The sequence below is a fragment of the Somniosus microcephalus genome, chromosome 14, assembly GCF_052327205.1.
Source record: "Somniosus microcephalus isolate GS21.2 chromosome 14, FLI_Smic_1.0, whole genome shotgun sequence".
Taxonomy (NCBI): domain Eukaryota; kingdom Metazoa; phylum Chordata; class Chondrichthyes; order Squaliformes; family Somniosidae; genus Somniosus; species Somniosus microcephalus.
In genome coordinates, this window is record NC_141000.1 from 92,957,817 (window position 1) to 92,980,827 (window position 23,011).

General features: G+C 51.8%; 1 protein-coding gene across 1 annotated transcript in view; it reads right to left on the minus strand.

The window, feature by feature from the left end:
• Positions 1-1,215: 1,215 nt before the first annotated feature.
• Positions 1,216-23,011, minus strand: part of LOC147107704 (NXPE family member 3-like) — a 57,790-nt gene continuing 35,994 nt past the window's right edge. Inside the window, exons 4-5 of the mRNA XM_086006929.1 lie at positions 15,110-15,319; positions 1,216-4,632 (exon numbers count right to left, since the gene is read on the minus strand). Coding sequence (XP_085863055.1) covers positions 4,082-4,632; positions 15,110-15,319 — 761 coding nt within the window. The 3' untranslated portion in view covers positions 1,216-4,081. The remainder of the gene's footprint in view (positions 4,633-15,109; positions 15,320-23,011) is intronic.

Here is a 23,011-nt window from a genome sequence, read left to right on the forward strand (position 1 = left end):
AACATTCCGCTGCAGCACAAGGTGGACAATTTCCTGTTCGCCTACCGGAATGCGACACAAGCAGTCACCAACCAGGCCCCAGCCATGATGTTCTTTAACCGAAGGTTAAGATCTCGCCTGGATTTGCTCTGACCAAACGTACGAAGAGATGTTGAGAGTAAGCAATTCCAGCACATCCATGAGAAGCCAACAAGGAGCTTCAATGTAGGGCAACCAGTCTTGGCCCGCGACTACCAAACAGAAAAATGGCAGCCAGGAACGATATGCACACGGCAGGGCCCACTAATGTACACAGTGGATGTTGGGGAGAGCATCATGAGACGCTATGCTTACCAGATCCTAGAGTCACAGGAACAAGTCAACCCCATGCCTCGCCCATACGTACCTGGTGATGAACCCGACGTACAGGTAGCATCTACCCCAGAAACAGTAGCATCGGAAGCTGATAAACCAACCGACGACAGGGGGCCAGAATCACCTCCTCACCAAGAACAAGACACTCGGGAAAGGCGCTATCCAGAAAGGATCAGGAAGCCTCCCCAAAGACTGAATTTATAAATAGACTATTTTCAGCTAATGTTGCATGTGAAAAGTGTTAATTGTAATTAGTTTGATATTTAATTGTTAAATGAGTGTTATGGTACTGTTAACCTAAAAGGGGAGGAATTGTAATGTATGCACCTTTAAGGGGGGCGAACTACTTTTTACAGCTCATGTATACTGTAGTACCGGCTGTGACCACACCTGTATATAACGTTGAGTAGTAATCTGTACAGTTCAGCTGCAGTCTGAGCCACGTTGAGTAAACACCGTTTGTACCATTCTCCGCAGTCTGTGTCTGATTATACACGGACGTAACAATTATTACTACTCCTAGTCCCATTAGGGCTACACCAGATCAGGCGTATTCCGCAGACGTTCACTTTCAACTAAAGTTTGAGATAGCTGAATCCTAAAGACGCCTGATTGGGTCTAAAGGTCCAGATTATCTCTCCCTAAAGGAAAGGAACAACTTGAAGATGTTACCGTCCTCCAGATAGCACTTTCAATAAGTTTAGCTAGACTGTAACCCTCCGGATATTATGAGGGTCTGGAAAACTCACCCAGAATTCTGCAACTCCTCTCTAAGCAGCGTACAGAGATTAGTTTGCGAGTTTGATACAGAAGTATTGTGAGACATTTCTAAAAATATATAGATTTATTAATGAACTGGCATGTAATTACAGTAGGTGTTTCAATCGCAACATTAACAGTTCCAAAAACAGAAAGCTTACAATTCTATTATCAGAGGTCCTTATTTTCAAATCTTAACTTCGCTACTTTTTACAGTTCATAGTCTTTATTCCAGGATATCCACCAAAATCAAATACCTTTGATACCCAAGGTACAAAGAGGTGTAGACTTACAGAGCCTGCCTCTGAAGCCGAGAATCGGTTTGCCCCTTTACAGCGAATCTATCGTCCCATTTGAAAGTTCAATATTTATATCCTTTCTCGGTGGTATTTCCATTGAAGTTTTCTGCTGATGTAAGCTAATTATCTCTAGTCATTTTTCTGCTGAGCCCTGCTATTCTTACAGTTAGATCAGCTGGTAGCATTAAGAATTACATCTCTACCCTAGGTGTTCGAAGCTTATCATAAAAAAATGGTGTAACCAGCAGGTGCATCTATTTGATGTCATTTTTACCAAGGTCTTCTGTTTCTGTCTTTTTACATCATGTAAATTAAAACACCTCAACCAGGGTGATCTATGCAATTCTTATTTACCTCAGCTAGTTGCAACACAGAAACATGTCTCCTGTGTTTCATTTGACGTCATTTTTATGAAGGCATATGTTTCTTAATTTTCTGTGTTTCTTTCCGAAGTGTAATTTAGGACACCTTAACAGGGACTACCATTATCTTTTTTCCAATGCTGCAGACTTCAGGAGCCTCCAACCTCCTGTTTCAATAAGGCTATTGATTCAGTGTCAACAACTTATCTTATCTCAATAGCCTTATGCTGTTTACAGCTTTAGATTGTTGAGGCTTCCAGATTTCCAGACCTAGTATGTCATGTTTCAATAAGGCTAGAATTCTTTCATAGAATAGTGTACTTTTCTGAAAATGGCTTATTCCTTCACAAACTCAGTTTCTCTCTCCACAGATGCTGCCTGGCCTGTTGAGTATTTCCAGCATTTTCTGTTTTTATTTCAGATTTCCAGCATCCGCAATATTTTGCTTTTATGTTCCTTCCTCATTCTCCGTATCCTGAGCTTTCAATTAGCTTTCGTCATTTATCTGAGGCAAAGCTTCATTGATAATAAGGGAGGTGGAGTTTGCCACACTCCCAGCACCACAAAAGAGTGTTCTACTCCACCTTGCTTTGGGAAAAGCCCCTCTGCAATACAGTAAATAACCATGTACAGCAGTTCCTTTAAAAAGACAAACTGCATTACACTTGCTCCAGTCATAATGAATCATTTGTACACGACAAAAAGCCAAACCTTATTTAATTACGAGCCCAATGAGTAGTCCCACACTTGAATAATGCAAAATTTATCATTTGTTTTTTTTTTTTAAATTGACATCTATGTTTTTTAAAAATGCACATTAATTCTAGGCAGTTACAGAAACCTAAGAGTTCTGATGGCATTGTTTAGATTTTGATTCATATGATCAGCAAAACCTGCTTGGATCAAGTTTAATACTGTCGGGGTGAAATTCGATAACGCCCGAAAATGGGCAGGGGCATCACGGGGTGGGATTTGCTTGCGCCTGTTTAGAAATCGCAGGCAGCAAGTCAATTTGGTGTTGCCTGCTAATTGGAATGATTATAGCACACTGCCCAGCAATGAACACGTTGCTTCAGGCTGTGCGCTCAGCAGGAGGCCTATTGTCACATCGCAGTAGCGACGCTGAGTTCTCTTAAAGCAAGGCTGACATTTTTTAACGCAGTCTTGAGCCCTTAAAGGTGAACTGCCTTCTGAAAAAACATTGAAAATCATTCAAAAATAGGCAGTCTCTAGCCCTTAAAGCTCAACTGCCTTCTGAAATAAGAACATTAAAAATCATTCCAAACTGGACAGTCTTCATTTCTTAAAACTGTACTGCCTTCTGCACGTAAAAATTGGTAAAAGTGCTTCAGCACTAACACAAATGGCTCAACAGGCCCGGGAAAGGGCACCCAAGGTCTCAGATGCAGCACTCCAGCTTTGTGCAGGAGGCCAACACTGGAAGAGAGGTCCTCTACCAGGAGCACCTCCAGAAAGAAGGATGTGGGACCAGATCCGCCCGAGGCTGTCACTGTCAGCAGTGTCACCCCCAGGACCTGGCTCCAGTGTCCAAAGAAGATTCATGAGCTCAGACCAGTGCTAAAGTTCAGTGAATGCATCTTCTAAAGCCATCTCCTACCAATTGCATCATTAGACTCACACTCTGCTTTCAAGTAGTAAAATATCCTAAAGCACTTCCCAGGAATGTTATCAAACAAAGTTTGACACAGAGCCACATACGGAGATATTAGGACAGGTGACAAAAATCTTGGTCAAAGAGGTAGGTTTTAAGGAGCGCCTTAAGGGAGGAGAGAGAGGAAATGGCGGATAGTTTTATGGAGGGAATTGCAGAGCACAGGCAGCTGAAGGCACGACCGCCAATGGTGGAATGATGAAAACCGGGATCTGCAAGAGGCCAGAACTGGAGGATCTCAAAGAGCTCGGAGGGCTGTAGGGCTGGAGAAGGTTGCAGAGACAGGGAGGGCCGAGGCCATGGAGGGATTTGACAACAAGGATGAGAATTTTAAAATCGAGGCACTGCTGGACTGGGAGCCAATGTAGATCAGAGAGCATGGGATGATCGGTATGAGCACGGAACTTGGTGCAAGTTAGGATACAGGCAGCAGAGTTTTGGATAAGCTCAAGTTTGCAGAGGGTGCAAGGTGGGAGGATGGCCAGGACAGCATTATAATAGTTGAGTCTAGAGCAAGCAAAGGCATGGATCAGGTTTTCAGCAGCAGATGAGATGAGGCAACTGCAGAGACGGGCGATGTTCTGGAGGTGGAAGTGAACAGTCTTGGTGATGGAGCTGGTAGCTCAGCTCAGGAATCACTTTTGAAAAGGGCAGACATATGAAAGAAACACATCTATTTGATTCTTTATAATGACTCTCTGCGGGTGCAGCTTATGTGGCAGGTAATGTGCTATTGTCATTTCCCACGCATCCACAAATGCCACGTTGATGCCTGTGAACATCTTTCTCAACACTAAATCAAGCTGATAGGAGTACCAGTCACTGTTGTAGAAACTGACTTCTTGTGGAAGGGCCTGGACATTGGCAGTCTTTATCACAACCAGTGTATCCGGATTCCTTCCTAGCAACTGTAGAATTGACCTCCGGATATTCTGTAGTCTTCGGATATACACTTCCACTGGAAAAGTGCTGAAATGGGACCATAAGGTGATGGCTATAACTGTGTTTTTTCCGCCTTTAATTTCATCCAGTTCATTGGAAATGTAGTGCAGGTCCTGGCTCGAAACGGTGTTGAATCGGATTGGTGGGCCGTGAGGATGAAATTCCACCATGATGCTGTTTTCCAAGTCCACAGCAAGGTGAGGGCCAATATTTTTAGGATTGCCAAGATCAAATGTTTTGAGACCTAAAACAGAAAATATAACATTATTTAACAGACTAAGCCACAATATTGCTGATGTTAACAGATATAAAACTAGGTAGAGGACATCATTTCACACATCAGAGCACCAAAATGGAGCCACAGATTTACCACCGTGTCAATGTAATAGATGAGGAAAGAGATAAAAATCTTACAGTGGAAACTTGCAGTAAGTACAGACTGACAAACTGGCAAATAAGAGTATACCACATATATTATATTAGTTTGTTTCCATCTATTTTGTAAATTATTTAATCTCCTGTTAAGTTTCTTCCTTGTAAACTAGTGGACCATTCTCCAATTGAGTGGTAAGCAGACTGGTGGCCTGTTCCCAGGGCTCTGCCAATGCTGGTCTATTTGACCTCAAAGTAAGACTGGTGAGAGTTAACTGTGTCAGATTTTCTCTTCCTCCCTCTGAGAAATACTTCTATCCAACTGGGCGAATGGAGATTCGAAGCTCACTCTGTGCAAACACTGAGAGGAATACACACTGGTGAACTTCACTGTTAACTGGGCAATGCTCAATAAGAATTTATTTTGAGTCAACTCAGTAAATTAATAAATTGCTAACGGGGCGCTACTGCGGGGGTGCTAACGGGGCGCTACTGCGGGGGCGCTACTGCGGGGGCGCTACTGCGGGGGTGCTAACGGGGGTGCTAACGGGCTGCTAACGGGGGTGCTAATGGGGCGCTACTGCGGGGGTGCTAACGGGGCGCTACTACGGGGGTGCTAACGGGGCGCTACTGCGGGGGTGCTAACGGGGCGCTACTGCGGGGGTGCTAACGGGGCGCTACTGCGGGGGTGCTAACGGGGCGCTACTGCGGGGGTGCTAACGGGGCGCTACTGCGGGGGTGCTAACGGGGCCTTAGCGCCTGGCCTGAACAATGGCAGGAAGGGGAGGCGTGATGCATTCGGACGGCCGCTGTAGGAGCAGTATTTAAAGGGATCAACATTCGCTCTCATTTTAGTGGCCAATCAATGTTGCCTTCTCAGTTTCACATTGCAACACAGCTGTTTTCAGTGAGTTAAACGTTTTTTACTTTCAGGAGCGTTCTGGCTGATAAAAATTTGTTACTTTCATTCTGCTAAGGTTTCAAAGTCCTACACTTGGTTACATTAATGGGGGCTGTACTGGCACTTGACCTCGCCCTCCAGCATCAACGTCGGAGGCAGCGGAGGCAGAGACAAAGATTGGAAAATGTGGCCAGAGGGAGGAGGACCAACAGGGCTCTCAACAGGAGGCCTTACCCTCTCAGGGTATTCCGGGAGCACTTCACCTGCATAAATTTAACTGAGGAGCAGTGTCTAAGAAGGCTCTGCTTCAGCAAGGAGCTGGTCACAGAGCTCTGCCACCTCCTGCGGCCAGACCTCGAGCCTCAGATCAGGACAACCACGGCTCTCCCAGTGGCAGTCAAGGTCACCATCGCCCTCAATTTCTACACCAGCAGTTCCTTCCAGTCTGCAACAGGAGACATAACTAACATCTCGCCGTCCGTCGTCCATTGCTGCATCCGGGAGTTCACAGAGGCCCTCTACAGGAGGAGAAGGGACTACATTTCCTTCCCCCATCACCAGAGAGAAGCAGGACGAGTGTGCTTGTGGCTTTGCCAGGATAGTGGGCTTCCCCATGGTGCAGGGCGCCATTGACTGCACCCACATGGTTTTGCAGGCACCCCATAACAATCCTGAGGTCTTCCGTAACCGCAAAGGCTACCACTCACGTAATGTGCAGTTGGTGTGCGACCACAGATAGCAAATCTTCAATGTCAATGCCCACTATCCTGGCAGCAGCCACGATGCCTTCATCCTGCGCCAGACCGGGGTGCCAGCAGTCTTCCTGCCACCATGTCAAGCTCGCGGCTGGCTGCTCGGAGATAAGGGCTATCCGATTTCCACCTGGCTCATGACTCCCCTCCGCAACCCCAACACTCCTGCCCAGCATTCATATAATGAGAGCCATGCTGCCACCAGGAACATCATCGAGCAGGCCATCGGAGTGCTCAAGCAATGGTTCCACTGCCTTGACCACTCGGGAAGAGCCCTCCAGTGTTCCGCTGAGCTGGTGTCCCTTTTCGTCATGGCGTACTGCATGCTGCACAACTTGGCCATCATGAGGGCCCAGCCCTTGCCACCAGGCATAGCGGGGCCACCTCAGGAGGAGGACGAGGAGGAGTCGGAGGAGGAGGAACAGGAGGAGTAATAGCACCTCAGCATCCCTACCAATCTGCTGGAGCACAGATTGCTGGCCTGCTGCGACACCGTGAAATCCCCAGTGGACTGTGGTGGACCCAGCGATGATGGCAGCAGTCAGAGCTTGCATGGCATCAAGCTGAGACTGCATGAGCGCAGTCTGAGACTCGATGGCAGCAACCCTACATTACAACACTAAGACATTGCATGGCTTCCGCCTATGCTGCAATGGATGCTGCCACATCACCCATGACACGAGGCATGAGGTCTGGGCCCCCACAGTCTCTCAGGGAGTCCACCATCCTTTGCAGACTGCCAAGGATGGGCTCGATGGTGTGCGTAGAGCTCTGTGCAATGTTGGAGGTGGACTCCTCCACGCTCCTTACCATTGCCAACAGGCTCTCAGGCACCCTTGTCATTGCACCTATCATCTCGGTGTGCATGCCCATTACCCTTCTTGTGAACGCCTCCCCATCAAGGTCCTCATCTGAGTCTTATGCAGCAGAACTCACCGTCCCAGGAGCTGGCTCCCAAGCTACCCTTTCCCCCTGGCCTTGCTACAGCCTGTTCATCCCTGGTGCATCACCCAGTGCAGACCCCTCTACTAAACTTGCCTCTAAAGATCACATAGTGCCAGTATCTGAGGTGGTGCCTGCGGGTGAGAGATGCAGTGACGCGGTGCTTTCTTCCTCCTCCTCTTCCCCCACCTCACGCTCACTGGGAGGCTCTGGGACATGCTGGTCAGCTGGTTGCTGATTATCTGAAAGCATAAAGGCACAAGACTTGCGTTAAGGTGAGGGAAGGGGGGCATCAAGGGAGCAAGGAATGCAGACAGTATAATTAGCTGGAAAGTGGGAAAGCCTTGTGGTGTGAGGTGAAAGTGGGATGAAAGAAGGAAAGGGGATGAACATACCGTTGTTGCCCCCAAGGAGGTCCACCACCAAGGAGGCCCAATGACTCTCAGCACTCGCTCCTCCAGATCTGTAAGCTGTTGGATGTCCGCTTCGCTCCCGCCTGTTTGTTCCTGCTCCCTCCTATTGTAGCCCAGCTTGGCCTGCAAGAGGAAGCAAAGTGTGTGAGTGAATGTGCAGTTATGTGTTTGGGAGATGTGCCTGCCATAGTTGAACAGCTGTGATTCTAGGCAAGGCATGAGATGTGGATGTGAGTTTTAGTAGGTGGAGATGCTTGGTGGATGAGTGGTGGAGTGGTGGTTTGTGCAGTGTGTACAGACTGAGGTTCAGATGCTGGTATGTAGGACTTGTTGAAGCATGTACTCACCCTGACCACCCGAGTGAGGTCTTTGAAACTTTTACGGTACTGTGTGAGGGTCCTGAGGACCACACTGCTGGCTAAGATGTCCTGGGCTACTTCCTTCCATATTGCCCTGAAGACCTGGGGCAATGGCCTCCTACCAGTGGCTGGGAACAGCACTGCCCTCCTTTCAACTGCCGCGACCAATGCCTCCAATGCCTGGTCGCTGAAATGCGGAGCTCTCTCCCTGGGACAGGGATCAGCCATGAGGATAAGAGGTGTAGCTGTTGAGTTGCCTTCAGAGCCAGCAATGTTGAGAATGAGGTTGTGCAGAATGATGGAACCTCCCCTTTAAGAACTGGAAGGAGCCAATGTGATAGATGAGTCCTGATTGGAGTGCACCTGAAATTGGTTATCGCTCTGCGTGTAGCGCCCCGCTCTCTCTGGGTGTAGCACCCCACTCTCTCTGGGTGCAGCGCCCCACTCTCTCTGGGTGTAGCGCCCCGCTCTCTCTGTGTGTAGCGCCCCGCTCTCTGTGTGCAGCGCACCGCTCTCTGTGTGTAGCGCCCCGCTCTCTGTGTGTAGCGCCCCGCTCTCTGTGTGTAGTCCCTCGCTCTCTGTGTGTAGCGCCCCGCTCTCTGTGTGTAGCGCCCCGCTCTCTCTGTGTGTTGCTCCCCCTCTCTGTGTGTAGCGCCCCGCTCTCTGTGTGTAGCGCCCCGCTCTGTGTGTGTAGCGCCCCGCTCTCTGTGTGTAGCGCCCCGCTCTCTGTGTGTAGCCCCGCTCTCTGTGTGTAGCCCCGCTCTCTGTGTGTAGCGCCCCCGCTCTCTGTGTGTAGCGCCCCGCTCTCTGTGTGTAGCGCCCCGCTCTCTGTGTGTAGCCCCGCTCTCTGTGTGTAGCCCCGCTCTCTGTGTGTAGCGCCCCGCTCTCTGTGTGTAGCGCCCCGCTCTCTGTGTGTAGCGCCCCGCTCTCTGTGTGTAGCCCCGCTCTCTGTGTGTAGCGCCGCTCTCTGTGTGTAGCGCCCCGCTCTCTGTGTGTAGCGCCCCGCTCTCTGTGTGTAGCCCCGCTCTCTGTGTGTAGCGCCCCGCTCTCTGTGTGTAGCCCCGCTCTCTGTGTGTAGCGCCCCGCTCGCTGTGTGTAGCGCCCCACTCTCTGTGTGCAGCGCCCCGCTCTCTGTGTGTAGCGCCCCACTCTCTGTGTGTAGCGCCCCGCTCTCTGTGTGTAGTGCCCCGCTCTCTGTGTGTAGCGCCCCGCTCTCTGTGTGTAGCCCCGCTCTCTGTGTGTAGTGCCCCGCTCTCTGTGTGTAGCCCCGCTCTCTGTATGTAGCACCCCGCTCTCTGTGTGTAGCGCCCCGCTCACTCCGTGTGTTGCTCCCCGCTCTCTGTGTGTAGCGGCCCGCTCTGTGTGTGTAGCACCTCGCTCTCTGTGTGTAGCCCCGCTCTCTGTGTGTAGCGCCCCGCTCTCTCTGGGTGTAGCGCCCTGCTCTCTCTGGGTGTAGCACCCCACTCTCTCTGGGTGTAGCGCCCCGCTCTCTCTGGGTGTAGTGCCCCGCTCTCTCTGTCTGTAGCGCCCCGCTCTCTCTGTGCGTAGCGCCCCACTCTCTTTGTGTGTAGCGCCCCGCTCTCTCTGTGTGTAGCGCCCCGCTCTCTGTGTGTAGCCCCTCGCTCTCTGTGTGTAGCGCCCCCGCTCTCTGTGTGTAGCGCCCCGCTCGCTGTGTGTAGCGCCCCGCTCTGTGTGTGTAGCGCTCCGCTCTCTGTGTGTAGCGCCCCGCTCTCTGTGTGTAGCCCCGCTCTCTGTGTGCAGCGCCCCGCTCTCTGTGTGTAGCTCCCCGCTCTCTGTGTGTAGCGCCCCGCTCTCTGTGTGTAGCCCCGCTCTCTGTGTGTAGCCCCGCTCGCTGTGTGTAGCGCTCCGCTCTCTGTGTGTAGCCCCGCTCGCTGTGTGTAGCGCCCCGCTCTCTGTGTGCAGCGCCCCGCTCTCTGTGTGTAGCGCCCCACTCTCTGTGTGTAGCGCCCCGCTCTCTGTGTGTAGCGCCCCGCTCTCTGTGTGTAGCACCCCGCTCTCTGTGTGTAGCGCCCCGCTCACTCTGTGTGTTGCTCCCCGCTCTCTGTGTGTAGCCCCGCTCTGTGTGTGTAGCGCCTCGCTCTCTGTGTGTAGCCCCGCTCTCTGTGTGTAGCGCCCCGCTCTCTGTGTGTAGCCCCTTGCTCTCTCTGTGTAGCGCCCCGCTCTCTGTGTGTAGCGCCCCGCTCTCTGTGTGTAGCGCCCCGCTCTCTCTGTGTGTAGCGCCCCGCTCTCTGTGTGTAGCGCCCCGCTCTCTCTGTGTGTAGCACCCTGCTCTCTGTGTGTAGCTCCCCACTTTCTGTGTGTAGCGCTCCGCTCTCTGTGTGTAGCGCCCCGCTCTCTGTGTGTAGCGCCCCCGCTCTCTGTGTGTAGCGCCCCGCTCGCTGTGTGTAGCGCCCCGCTCTCTGTGTGTAGCGGCCCGCTCTCTGTGTGTAGCCCCTCGCTCTCTGTGTGTAGCGCCCCGCTCTCTGTGTGTAGCGCCCCGCTCTCTGTGTGTAGCCCCGCTCACTGTGTGTAGCCCCGCTCTCTGTGTGTAGCGCCCCGCTCTCTGTGTGTAGCCCCGCTCGCTGTGTGTAGCCCCGCTCACTGTGTGTAGCGCCCCGCTCTCTGTGTGTAGCGCCCCGCTCTCTCTCTGTGTAGCCCCGCTCTCTGCGTGTAGCGCCCCGCTCTCTGTGTGTAGCCCCGCTCTCTGTGTGTAGCCCCGCTCTCTGTGTGTAGCGCCCCGCTCTCTGTGTGTAGCGCCCCGCTCTCTGTGTGTAGCACCCCGCTCTCTGTGTGTAGCGCCCCGCTCTCTGTGTGTAGCGCCCCGCTCTCTGTGTGTAGCGCCCCACTCTCTGTGTGTAGCGCCCCGCTCTCTGGGTGCACCGCCCCGCTCTCTGTGTGTAGCGCCCCGCTCTGTGTGTAGCGCCCCACTCTCTGGGTGCACCGCCCCGCTCTCTGTGTGTAGCGCCCCGCTCTGTGTGTAGCGCCGCGCTCTCTGTGTGTAGCCCCGCTCTCTGTGTGTAGCGCCCCGCTCTCTGTGTGTATCCCCGCTCTCTGTGTGTAGCGCCCCGCTCTCTGTGTGTAGCGCCCCGCTCTCTGTGTGTAGCGCCCCGCTCTCTCTGGGTGTAGCGCCCCATTCTCTGTGTGTAGCCCCGCTCTCTGTGTGTAGCGCCCCGCTCTCTGTGTATAGTGCCCCGCACTCTGTGTGTAGCGCCCCGCTCTCTGTGTGTAGTCCCTCGCTCTCTGTGTGTAGCGCCCCGCTCTCTGTGTGTAGCGCCCCGCTCTCTGTGTGTAGCGCCCTGCTCTCTGTCTGTAGCGCCCCGCTCTCTGTGTGTAGCGCCCCGCTCTCTGTGTGTAGCCCCGCTCTCTGTGTGTAGCACCCCGCTCTCTGTGTGTAGCCCCGCTCTCTGTGTGTAGCCCCGCTCTCTGTGTGTAGCGCCCCACTCTCTGTGTGTAGCGCCCCGCTCTCTATGTGTAGCCCCGCTCTGTGTGTGTAGCGCCCCGCTCTCTCTGTGTGTAGCCCCCTGCTCTCTGTGTGTAGCCCCGCTCTGTGTGTGTAGCGCCCCGCTCTCTGTGTGTAGCCCCGCTCTGTGTGTGTAGTGCCCCGCTCTCTGTGTGTAGCGCCCCGCTCTCTGTGTGTAGCCCCGCTCTCTCTGTGTGTGTAGCGCCCCGCTCTCTGTGTGTAGCTCCCCGCTTTCTGTGTGTAGCGCCCCGCTCTCTGTGTGTAGCGCCCCGCTCTCTGTGTGTAGCGCCCCGCTCTCTGTGTGTAGCGCCCCGCTCTCTGTGTGTAGCGCCCAGCTCTCTGTGTGTAGCGCCCCGCTCTCTCTGTGTGTAGCCCCCCGCTCTCTGTGTGTAGCGCCCCGCTCTCTCTGTGTGTAGCGCCCTGCTCGCTGTGTGTAGCCCCCCGCTCTCTGTGTGTAGCCCCCCGCTCTCTGTGTGTAGCGCCCCGCTCTCTGTGTGTAGCCCCGCTCTCTGTGTGTAGCGCCCCGCTCTCTGTGTGTAGCCCCGCTCTCTGTGTGTAGCGCCCCGTTCTCTGCGTGTAGCGCCCTGCTCTCTGTGTGTAGCGCCCCGTTCTCTGTGTGTAGCGCCCCGCTCTCTGTGTGTAGCCCCGCTCTCTGTGTGTAGCGCCCCGTTCTCTGCGTGTAGCGCCCCGCTCTCTCTGTGTGCAGCGCCCCGCTCTCTCTGTGTGTAGCGCCCCGCTCTCTCTGTGTGTAGCGCCCCACTCTGTGTGTAGCCCCGCTCTCTCTGTGTATAGCCCCCACTCTCTGTGTGTAGCCCCGCTCTCTGTGTGTCGCGCCCTGCTCTCTGTGTGTAGTGCCCCGCTCTCTGAGTGTAGCGCCCCGCTCTCTGTGTGTAGCCCCGCTCTCTGTGTGTAGTGCCCCGCTCTCTGTGTGTAGCCCCGCTCTCTGTGTGTAGCACCCCGCTCTCTGTGTGTAGCCCCGCTCTCTGTGTGTAGCCCCGCTCTCTGTGTGTAGCGCCCCACTCTCTGTGTGTAGCGCCCCGCTCTCTATGTGTAGCCCCGCTCTGTGTGTGTAGCGCCCCGCTCTCTCTGTGTGTAGCCCCCTGCTCTCTGTGTGTAGCCCCGCTCTGTGTGTGTAGCGCCCCGCTCTCTGTGTGTAGCCCCGCTCTGTGTGTGTAGTGCCCCGCTCTCTGTGTGTAGCGCCCCGCTCTCTGTGTGTAGCCCCGCTCTCTCTGTGTGTGTAGCGCCCCGCTCTCTGTGTGTAGCTCCCCGCTTTCTGTGTGTAGCGCCCCGCTCTCTGTGTGTAGCGCCCCGCTCTCTGTGTGTAGCGCCCCGCTCTCTGTGTGTAGCGCCCTGCTCTCTGTGTGTAGCGCCCAGCTCTCTGTGTGTAGCGCCCCGCTCTCTCTGTGTGTAGCCCCCCGCTCTCTGTGTGTAGCGCCCCGCTCTCTCTCTGTGTAGCGCCCTGCTCGCTGTGTGTAGCCCCCCGCTCTCTGTGTGTAGCCCCCCGCTCTCTGTGTGTAGCGCCCCGCTCTCTGTGTGTAGCCCCGCTCTCTGTGTGTAGCGCCCCGCTCTCTCTGTGTGTAGCGCCCTGCTCGCTGTGTGTAGCCCCTCTCTCTGTGTGTAGCGCCCCGCTCTCTGTGTGTAGCCCCGCTCTCTGTGTGTAGCGCCCCGTTCTCTGCGTGTAGCGCCCTGCTCTCTGTGTGTAGCGCCCCGTTCTCTGTGTGTAGCGCCCCGCTCTCTGTGTGTAGCCCCGCTCTCTGTGTGTAGCGCCCCGTTCTCTGCGTGTAGCGCCCCGCTCTCTCTGTGTGCAGCGCCCCGCTCTCTCTGTGTGTAGCGCCCCGCTCTCTCTGTGTGTAGCGCCCCACTCTGTGTGTAGCCCCGCTCTCTCTGTGTATAGCCCCCACTCTCTGTGTGTAGCCCCGCTCTCTGTGTGTCGCGCCCTGCTCTCTGTGTGTAGTGCCCCGCTCTCTGAGTGTAGCGCCCCGCTCTCTGTGTGTAGCCCCGCTCTCTGTGTGTAGTGCCCCGCTCTCTGTGTGTAGCGCCCCGCTCTCTGTGTGTAGCCCCGCTCTCTGTGTGTAGCGCCCCACTCTCAGTGCGTAGCGCCGCTCTCTGTGTGTAGCGCCCTAAGTTAGGTGATTAGTGCTTGATTTAGCGATCCATTTCTTTCTTGGAGCGCTAACAAACAATTTAGCTTGAGGTCAGAAGGATTAGCGCCTGGCGGTAGGTCTCTATCTTTTTAAAAGTTAGCACCCCAACCGAATTTCTAGCCCATATATAGGACTAGGGGGCATATCCTAAAAGTTAGAGTGAAATTAGGAAACATTTCTACACACAAAGGGCGGTAGAAGTTTGGAACTCTCTTCCATAAACAGCAATTGATGCTAGATCAATTGTTAATTTTAAATCTGTGATTGATAGATTTTTGTTAACCAAAGGCATTAAGGGTTTTTGGGAAAAGGCGGGTATATCGACTTAGGTCGCAGATCAGCCATGATCTCATTGAATGGCGGAACAGGCTCGAAGAGCTAAATGGCCTACTCCTGCTCCTATGTTCTTATTCACGGGACATGGGCGTCGCTGGCAAGGCCAGCATTTATTGCCCATCCCTAATTTCCCTTGAGAAGGTGGTGGTGAGCCGCCTTCTTGAACCACTGTATTCCGTGTGGTGAAGGTGCTCCCACAGTTCTGTTAGGAAGGGAGTTCCAGGATTTTGACCCAGTGACGATGAAGGAACGGTGACATATTGCCAAGTCAAGATGGTATATGACTTGGAGTGGAACTTGCAGGTGGTGGTATTCCCAACTACCTGCTGCCCTTGTCCTTCTAGGTGGTAGAGTTGGGAGGTATGTCGAAGAAGCCTTGGCAAGTTGCTGCAGTGCATCTTGTAAATGGCACACACTGCAGACACAGTGTGCTGGTGGTGGAGGGAGTGAATGTTTAAGGTGGTGGATGGGCTGCCAATCAAATGGGCTGCTTTGTCCTGGATGGTGTCAAGCTTCTTGAGCTTCTTGGAGCACCACTCATCCAGGCAAGTGGAGAATATTCCATCACACTCCTGACTTGTGCTTTGTAGATGGCAGAAAGGCTTTGAGGAGTCAGGAGGTGAAAACTCGCCGCAGAATACCCAGCCTCTGACCTGCTCTTGCAGCCACAGCATTTATGTGGCTGGTCCAGTTAAGTTTCTGGTCAATGGTGACCACCAGAATATTGATGGTGGGGGATTCACCGATGGTAATGCCACTGAATGTTAAGGGGCAGTGGTTAGACTCTCACTTGTTGGAGATGGTCATTGCCTGGCAATTGTTTGGCGCAAATGTTACTTGCCACTTAGATGAGTCATTTAAGATTGGTTGTTTTCATAAGTTCAGCCATTTCTCATCAGTAGTTTTCTAACTAATTTTCTTGGTTCAACTTTGTACTTGAGCCAATTATAAAAGCATAATTGACAAATTTCAAGTGTCACATGTGCATTTAATGTGTGATCCATGCTACATGCAAAATGATAGACCGACTAACCAACCTAACCTGGAATAAATTCAGTCAAATATTCAAACCACTGACGTATAGTGGAATCTCCAAACAGATAAACTATTTTTCTACGAAGACAGTCTGTAATTCTTGCAGGAGTGTCAAAGCGGCGAATGTTGCAGGTTGTTGACATCCACTGGTCCTTATAATAAAAGCCAGATGGTGATACCATAGGCTTTCCCCGGACACAGTCTCCCAGAACTGCGGCTGAAAATAAAGAGATCGAAGATACAGGAATCGTGATGCATTATACCTTAGGTTATCAATACATTTTCATTTGGCAAATCACAGTTTCCATGGCTATGACAAATCCCAGCATGACCATTAGCTGTTACCACAGAACGTATTACATAGCATTACATAGAATATACAGCACAGAAGCAGGCCATTCGGCCCAACCAGTCCATGCTCCACTCGAGCCTCCTCCCATCTTTGCTCATTTAACTCTGTCAGCATAACCCCTATTTCCTTCTCTCTCGTACGATTATCTAGCCTCCCCTTTAATGCATCTATTGTAGGAACGTGGGTTCCTAACTAAAAGACTGAGTTCTACTCAGGCGATCAAACAAAACGAACTTTAATGAAACAAACAGGCTTTAACAAGAAACTGCAGGATAACATCGAATGCAGGTCTGCTCTCTCTGGAGGCTCCACGAGGACTGCCCCTGCAGTCCCGTGGCTGACATCATCACGTCATCACGTTTTCCCGCCAGTGGGGGATCACGTGATGAACGGCGTGACATCATCACGTTTTAGCTGCGCTGTTAAAGTAACCAAACTCTGTACAGTTAAACAGCATAAATAAAGATACAGACTCAGACTGTAGCTAACATGTTGTTAAAGGAATTATATACAAACGATCTGAGTCCTTTGGTGGCTCTGCCACACTATACTATTTGCCTCAACCGCTCGCTGTGGTAGCGAGTTCCACATTCTCACCACTCTCTGGGTAAAGAATTTTCTTCTGAATTCCCTATTTGATTTCTTGGTGTCTATCTTATATTGATGGCCTCTATTTTTTGTTCTTCCCCAAAAGGGGGAATACTCTCTCTGTGTCTACTCTATCAAAACCTTTCATAATTTTAAATACATTTAGGTCACCCCTCAGCCTTCTCTTTTCAAGAGGAAAGAGACCCAGGCTGTTCATCCTTTCCTGATAGGTATACCCTCACATTTCTGGTATCATCCTTGTAAATTTTTTGTACCCTCTCCACTGCCTCTAATATGGTGACCAGGACTGTACACAGTACTCCAAGTGTGGTCTAACCAAAGTTCGATACAAGTTTAACATAACTTCTCTATTTTTCAATTCTATCCCTCTAGAATTAAACCCTAGAAATACACATACACAAAAAAAATTATCCAAGCAGTATGCTGAACAATGTTGTGCCAATGGGTAAATGCACTCCTGGTGTGGCACTGATCTATCTAGGTAAGGAGGTCCCACTTTTGATCTCCTGCTCCCTCGAACTACTGCTCGTGCCACATCCTGAGATCCACGCTCAACGCCATGCACCTCCACATGACCAATCTCGACCTCCGTCTTCAGCAGCACCGACGCACTCTATCTCAAAGCTGTCCTGGTCCACTGTTCCATTTCATCCTTCGCCTCATCAGGCGTTTCAACAGAAAACTTTTTCTCTTCCTTTCAGATGTCAAGGATCGCAAGCTTCAACAACTCTTGGACACCACACCCCTCCGGAACCACCTTCCCCTTCACTTTCCTCAGAACCAAATCCCTTCTTCCAATCTCACACCCGGCCATGTTTTCACCATCCCCTCTGACCTTCCCCTCTCTGACCCCACAAAGGCGTGAGCTTCATCCCCTTATGCCTCAATCTCAATGAATTTCGAGCTCGGCACAACATTGAGCTCTTTTGCTGTCGCCTTCATCTCCATGCCCACTTCTTTGGCCAGGAGCCTTCCCCCTGCACAGTGGACCCTTTCTACTGCTTTCAGATTTCTCATTCTACCTGGACCCCTCCCTCTGGCCTTTTACCCTCTCTAGATTTTTTCATTGCTAACTGCCGGCGTGACATCGGCCGTCTGCATTTCTCTGCTCCCCTCACTCACTCCAACCTACCTCCCTCTGAACTTGCAGCATTCCATTCTCTCAAATCCCACCCCGATATTGTCATTAAACCTGCTGACAAAGGTGGTGCTGTTGTTGTTTGGTGAACCAACCTCTACCTTGCAGAGGCTGAACGCCAACTCTGACACATCTTCCTTCCTCCCCAAGGACCATGACCCCACTTCCGAACATCAAGCTATCATTTCCAAGACTGTCACTGACCTCATCTCCTCTGGAGATCTTCCCTCCATGGTTGTCAACCTCATAGTCCACCAAACCCACACAGCCTGCTTCTACCTCCTTCCCAAGATCCATAAACAGGGCTGCCCTGGTAGACCCATCGTTTCAGCCTTTACTTGCCCCAGGAACTGATTTCTTTCCATTTCGAATCTACTTTTTCTCCCCTTGTCCAGTCTCTTACCACCTGCATTCACGACTCTTCCGACGCCCTCCTCCACTTTAACAGTTTCCAATTTCCTGCCTCCAACTGTCTCCTTTTCACTATGAATGTCCAATCCCTCTACATCTCCATCCACCGCCAGGATGGCATGAGGACGCTCCGCTTCTTCCTTGAACAAAGGCCCAACCAGTCTCCATCCACCACCACCCTCCTCCACCTGGCTGAACTTGTTCTCACATTGAGCAAGTTCTCCTTTGACTCCACTCACTTCCTTCAAATTAAAGGTGTTGCTATGGGAACCTGCATGGGCCCTAGCTATGCCTGCCTGTTCATGGGATATGTGGAACATTCTTTGTTCCAGTCCTACTCAGGTCCCCTCCCTCACCTCTTTTGCTGGTATATTGAAGATTGTATTGGTGCTGTTTCCTGTTCTCGCACTGAACTAGAAAATTTCATCCACTTTGCTTCCAATTTCCACCCTTCCCTCACCTTCACATGGTCCATCTCCGACACTTCACTTCCCTTCCTCGACTTCTCTCTCTCCATTTCTGGAGATGGACTGTCGACAAACATCCACTATAAGCCCACTGACTCCCACAGCTACCTGGAATACACTTCCTCCCACACCGCTTCCTGTAAGGATCCTATTCCATTCTCCCAGTTCCTCCGTCTCCACTGCATCTGTTCTGACGATGCCACCTTCCATACTAGTGCTTCCACATGTCTTCCTTTTTCCTCAACCAAGGATTCCCCTCTACTGTGGTTGACACGGCCCTCGACCATGTCCGTTCTATTTCCCGCACTTCTGCTCCCATCCCTTTCCCTCCCTCCCGGAACCACGATAGGGTTCCCCTTGTCCTCACCTTTCACCCCACCATTCTCTACATTCAACGGATCATCCTCCACCATTTCCACCACCTCCAGCATGATCCCACCACGAAACCCAACTTCCCCTCCCCGCCTTCAGCATTCTGAAGGGACCACTCCCTCCGCGACACCCTGGTCCACTCCTCTATCACCCCCAACACCCCTTCCACTTCCCACGGCACCTTCCTGTGCAAGTGCAGGAGATGCAACACCTGCCCTTTTACCTCCTCCCTTCCCACTGTTCCAGGTGAAACAGCGAATTACTTGTACTTCTCACAATTTAGTATTCTGTATTCGCTGCTCACGAGGCGGTCTCCTCTACATTGGGGAGACCAAACACAGATTGGGTGACTGCTTTGTGGAACACCTCCGTTCAGTCCGTAAGCATGACCATGAGCTTCCGGTCACCTGTCACTTTAATTCTCCGCTCCAATCCCACTCTGATCTCTCCGTCCTCAGCCTTTTACACTGTTCCAATGAAGCTCAACATAAGCTCGAGGAACAGCACCTCATCTTTCAATTAGGCACTTTACAACCTTCTGGACTCCTCTCTGGCCACAGGGGAGGTGCCAGAGGACTGGAGGACAGCTAACATAGTACCATTATTCAAGAAGGGTAGTAGGGATAAACCAGTGAATTACAGGCCAGTGAGCCTAACATCAGTGGTAGGGAAATTATTGGAAAATATTCTAAGGGACAGAATTAGTCTCCACTTGGAGAGGCAAGGATTAATCAAGGATAGTCAGCATGGTTTTGTCAGGGGGAGATCATGTCTAACCAATTTGACTGAATTTTTTGAGGGGGTGACTAGGTGTGTGGATAAGGGTAGTGCAGTTGATGTAGCCTACATGGACTTCAGTAAGGCTTTTGGCAAAGCCCCGCATGGGAAACTGGTCAAGAAGGTAAGAGCCCATGGGATCCAGGGCAATTTGGCACATTGGATCCAAAATTGGCTTAGTGGCAGGAAGCAGAGGGTGATGGTCGAAGGTTGTTTTTGTGACTGGAAGCCTGTGTCCAGTGGTGTACCGCAGGGATCGGTGCTGGGTCCTTTGCTGTTTGTAGGGTACATTAATAATTTAGATATGAATGTAGGAGGGATGATCAGTAAGTTTGCAGATGACACAAAAATTGGTGGAGTGGTAAATAGCGAGGAGGGAAGCCTCAGGCTACAGAACGATACAGACGGGTTGGTCAGATGGGCAGAACAGTGGCAAATGGAATTTAACCCTGAAAAGTGTGAGGTGATGCATTTTGGGAGGACTAACAAGGCAAGGGAATGCACAATGAATGGTAGGACCCTAGGAAGGACAGAGGATCAGAGGGACCTTGGTGTGCATGTACATAGATCCCTGAAGGCAGCAGGACAGGTAGATAAGGTGGTTAAAAAGGCATATGGGATACTTGTCTTCATTAGCCGAGGCATAGAATATAAGAGCAGGGAGGTTATGATGAGCTGTACAAAATGCTAGTTAGGCCACAGCTGGAATATTGTGTGCAGCTATGGTCGCCACACTATAGGAAGGATGTGATTGCATTGGAGAGGGTGCAGAGGAGATTCACCAGGATGTTACCTGGGCTGGAGCGCTTCAGCTATGAAGAGAGACTGGACAGGCTGGGGTTGTTTTCCTTAGAGCAGAGAAGGCTGAGGGGGGACCTGATTGAGGTGTACAAAATTATGAAGGGCATAGATGGGGTACAGGAAACTTTCGATTAACCGGCCACTAAATAACCGGAAATGTCGGTTAACCGGCAAAATTCAGGAGTCGGTTCAGATAACTTTTTTACTTTTAGTTACTTTTTTTTACTCATTTCTGGCTGTGTAAGCGTCTAACTGAAGCTGTTGCTAAGCTACAGAGACGCTTGCAAGCTGTGCTGATTGTTTTGAAGCTGTTGCTAAGCAACAGGGTTTGTTGCTAGACACGGAGCTCAGAAGCTCCGTATGTTTTAACTATAGTGCTCGATTCTCCGGCAATGTTGATAGACCGGCATCAGCTCGGTCCCGTCCGTGCCGGATACCAGAAAGTTTCCTGTAGATAGAAAGGAACTTTTCCCCTTAGTAGAGGGGTCAGTAACCAGGGGGCATAGTTTCAAGGTAAGGGGCAGGAGGTTTAGAGGGGATTTGAGGAAAAGCTTTTTCACCCAGAGGGTGGTTGGAATTTGGAACTCACTGCCTGAAAGGGTGGTAGAGGCAGGAACCCTCACAACATTCAAGAAGCATTTAGATGAGCACTTGAAATGCCATAGCATACAAGGCTATGGGCCAAATTCTGGAAAATGGGATTAGAATAGACAGGGCTTGATGGCCAGCGCAGACACGATGGGCCAAAGGGCCTCTTTCTGTGCTGTAAAACTCTATGGGGGGAAAATTCAGTTGGTTGCGCCACCTGTTAGCGCCTTAAGAGGGCACTAAGTGGGGTGCAAACCAACTAGCGCCCGGGCGTGGCACTGCCCACACCTCCCTCCAAATTCAGCGGGAGGTCAGTGGTGGCGCTAACCGGTAGCGTTGCACCGCTGGCAATGATGTAATTGGTGTGCGCAGTGCCCCGCTCACGCCCCGGCCGTGATCTTCGGGAGCGCCCCCCTGATTTACCGCTGGACGCTATGTCCGACAGGGTCAGGGGGGCGTACCTGCGGCCGGGGAGGCGCAATTTAAAGGCGAGGTGCGGGGCGGCCATTTTTGTTGCTGGCCGCCTGCCAGCGCCTGCCTGCGCTCCCGTCCCCGGCCTCCTGAACCCCCCACCCCCCGCGGAGTGTCGGCTGCGCTCCAAGAGCACGGCACTTCTCTTGGGTGCCGGGCTCTTTTGCCTGCACTCCCGATCCCCGGGGGCCCAGCTGGGCCCCAGGTCATGCTGCACAAGGCCCTCCCCTTTAAGAAGGGGAGGAAGGCCTGCAATACCGCAGCGCGACGTGCCGCAGTGTGCCGTAGCACCACGATATTCACTTGCAGCACCCCAAGAGGGAGGCAGGGCGTTTCCAGTAGCGCCCCGCTTCCTTCTTGGGGCGCAGCCACTCAATTTCCGGTGCGGGGGCGCTAATTTTTCCGGGTTAGCGCCCCCGCGAAGTTAGCGCCTTAATTGGGGCGCTACTCAATTTTTAGCCTTATGACTCTATGGGCTCGATTTTCAGTGTGCCGTGGTGTCGGGTTTGGAGGCATGCGGGGGGTTAAATCCCTGAAATCGGGGGTCCCGACCTCATCCCACCCCCAACCCGCATCCATGCCAGTTTCAAAGGAGGCGGGTACCCGCCCCGCACTGGGACCTGCCTGCCCAAGGCGGGAAGGGATCAGTGCCAATTAACTGCCTGTTAACAGGTAGTTAACAGGCAGTTTTTAGCCTAATCCCTATTTTTAAGCTTGAACTGTGGGATTCCCGACGGCTCCAAGCCACGCCAAGTTGGAGGAGTCGGGCCGTCGTGTTGAAGGGCTTGGAGGGGTCGAGATGTCGGTGTTCAGGTGAGTGATGGGTGCATGAGTGCAAAGGTAAGTGTGTTTGGTGTGTCTAAAGTGATTAAATAAGTTTTACATACATTTTCTTACCTTTTCAGCCTTCCTTCCTTTAGGTTCGGGGAGTCCCTCATCTCACCGGCACAGAAAGCAGAATGGCTGCGATCTCTCAAAAGTGACAGCCTGCAGCTTTCTGTGCAGGAGAGATTTCTAACTGAGTCTGTGGAAAAGGACTCATGTTAGAAGTAAGACTGTCAGTGTTTGACAGCTTCAAACAGCTGTGAAACACTGATATTTCATCTGTCAAAACGTCGTGACAGATGAAATTTCAGTCTGTGACGTCACCTGTTGCCGGGTGGCCCTTAATTGGCCTGCTGAGCCCGCTGGGCAGGCTCAACAAGGTCAATCAAGTTAAAATCACGTGGATTGGCCGCATCTCGGTGGAGGCGGGACTACAACCCCGAAAGTTGTAGTCCCGCCTCCAACCCGACTTCTGAATGAAAATCCAGCCCTATGACTCTATCAAGTTCAACAATTTCAGACTATAACCTCGGCCCCTATATTTTTTTCCTTTTTTTTCATTTTTCTCCTTTTTCCTCTCACATGGCAGCTGTTGATGATTCTGCCATTGGCATTTAGACCTCATCTAGGATCATATTTTGTTTCTTAACTTGTCCCATTACCATCACCTTTTGTCTTGCACCATCATCCCTTTTGTCTTTAAATCTCTCCTGTCTTCCAGCCTAACACAAACATTCCCTTAGTTCTTCCTCCCCTCCTCCCTTTCCCTGCCCCACTCAGAGGGTTATATATCTTTGGAATTCTCTACCCCAGAGGGTTGCGGATGCTCAGTTATTGAGTATATTCAAGGATGGGCTCGATAGATTTTTGAACTCTAGGGGAATCAAGGGCTCTGGGGATCGGGCAGGAGAGTGGCGTTGAGGTCGAATATCAGCCATGATCTTATTGAATGGCGGAGCAGGTTCGAGGGGCGGTATGGCGTGCTCCTGTTCCTATTTCTTATGTTCTTATATCTTCCTTTCATTCTATTTTTGAGTAACGAATAATGGGCTAGATTTTCAGTTGATAGCGCCAGCAGTTAGCGCCTTAAGAGAAGTG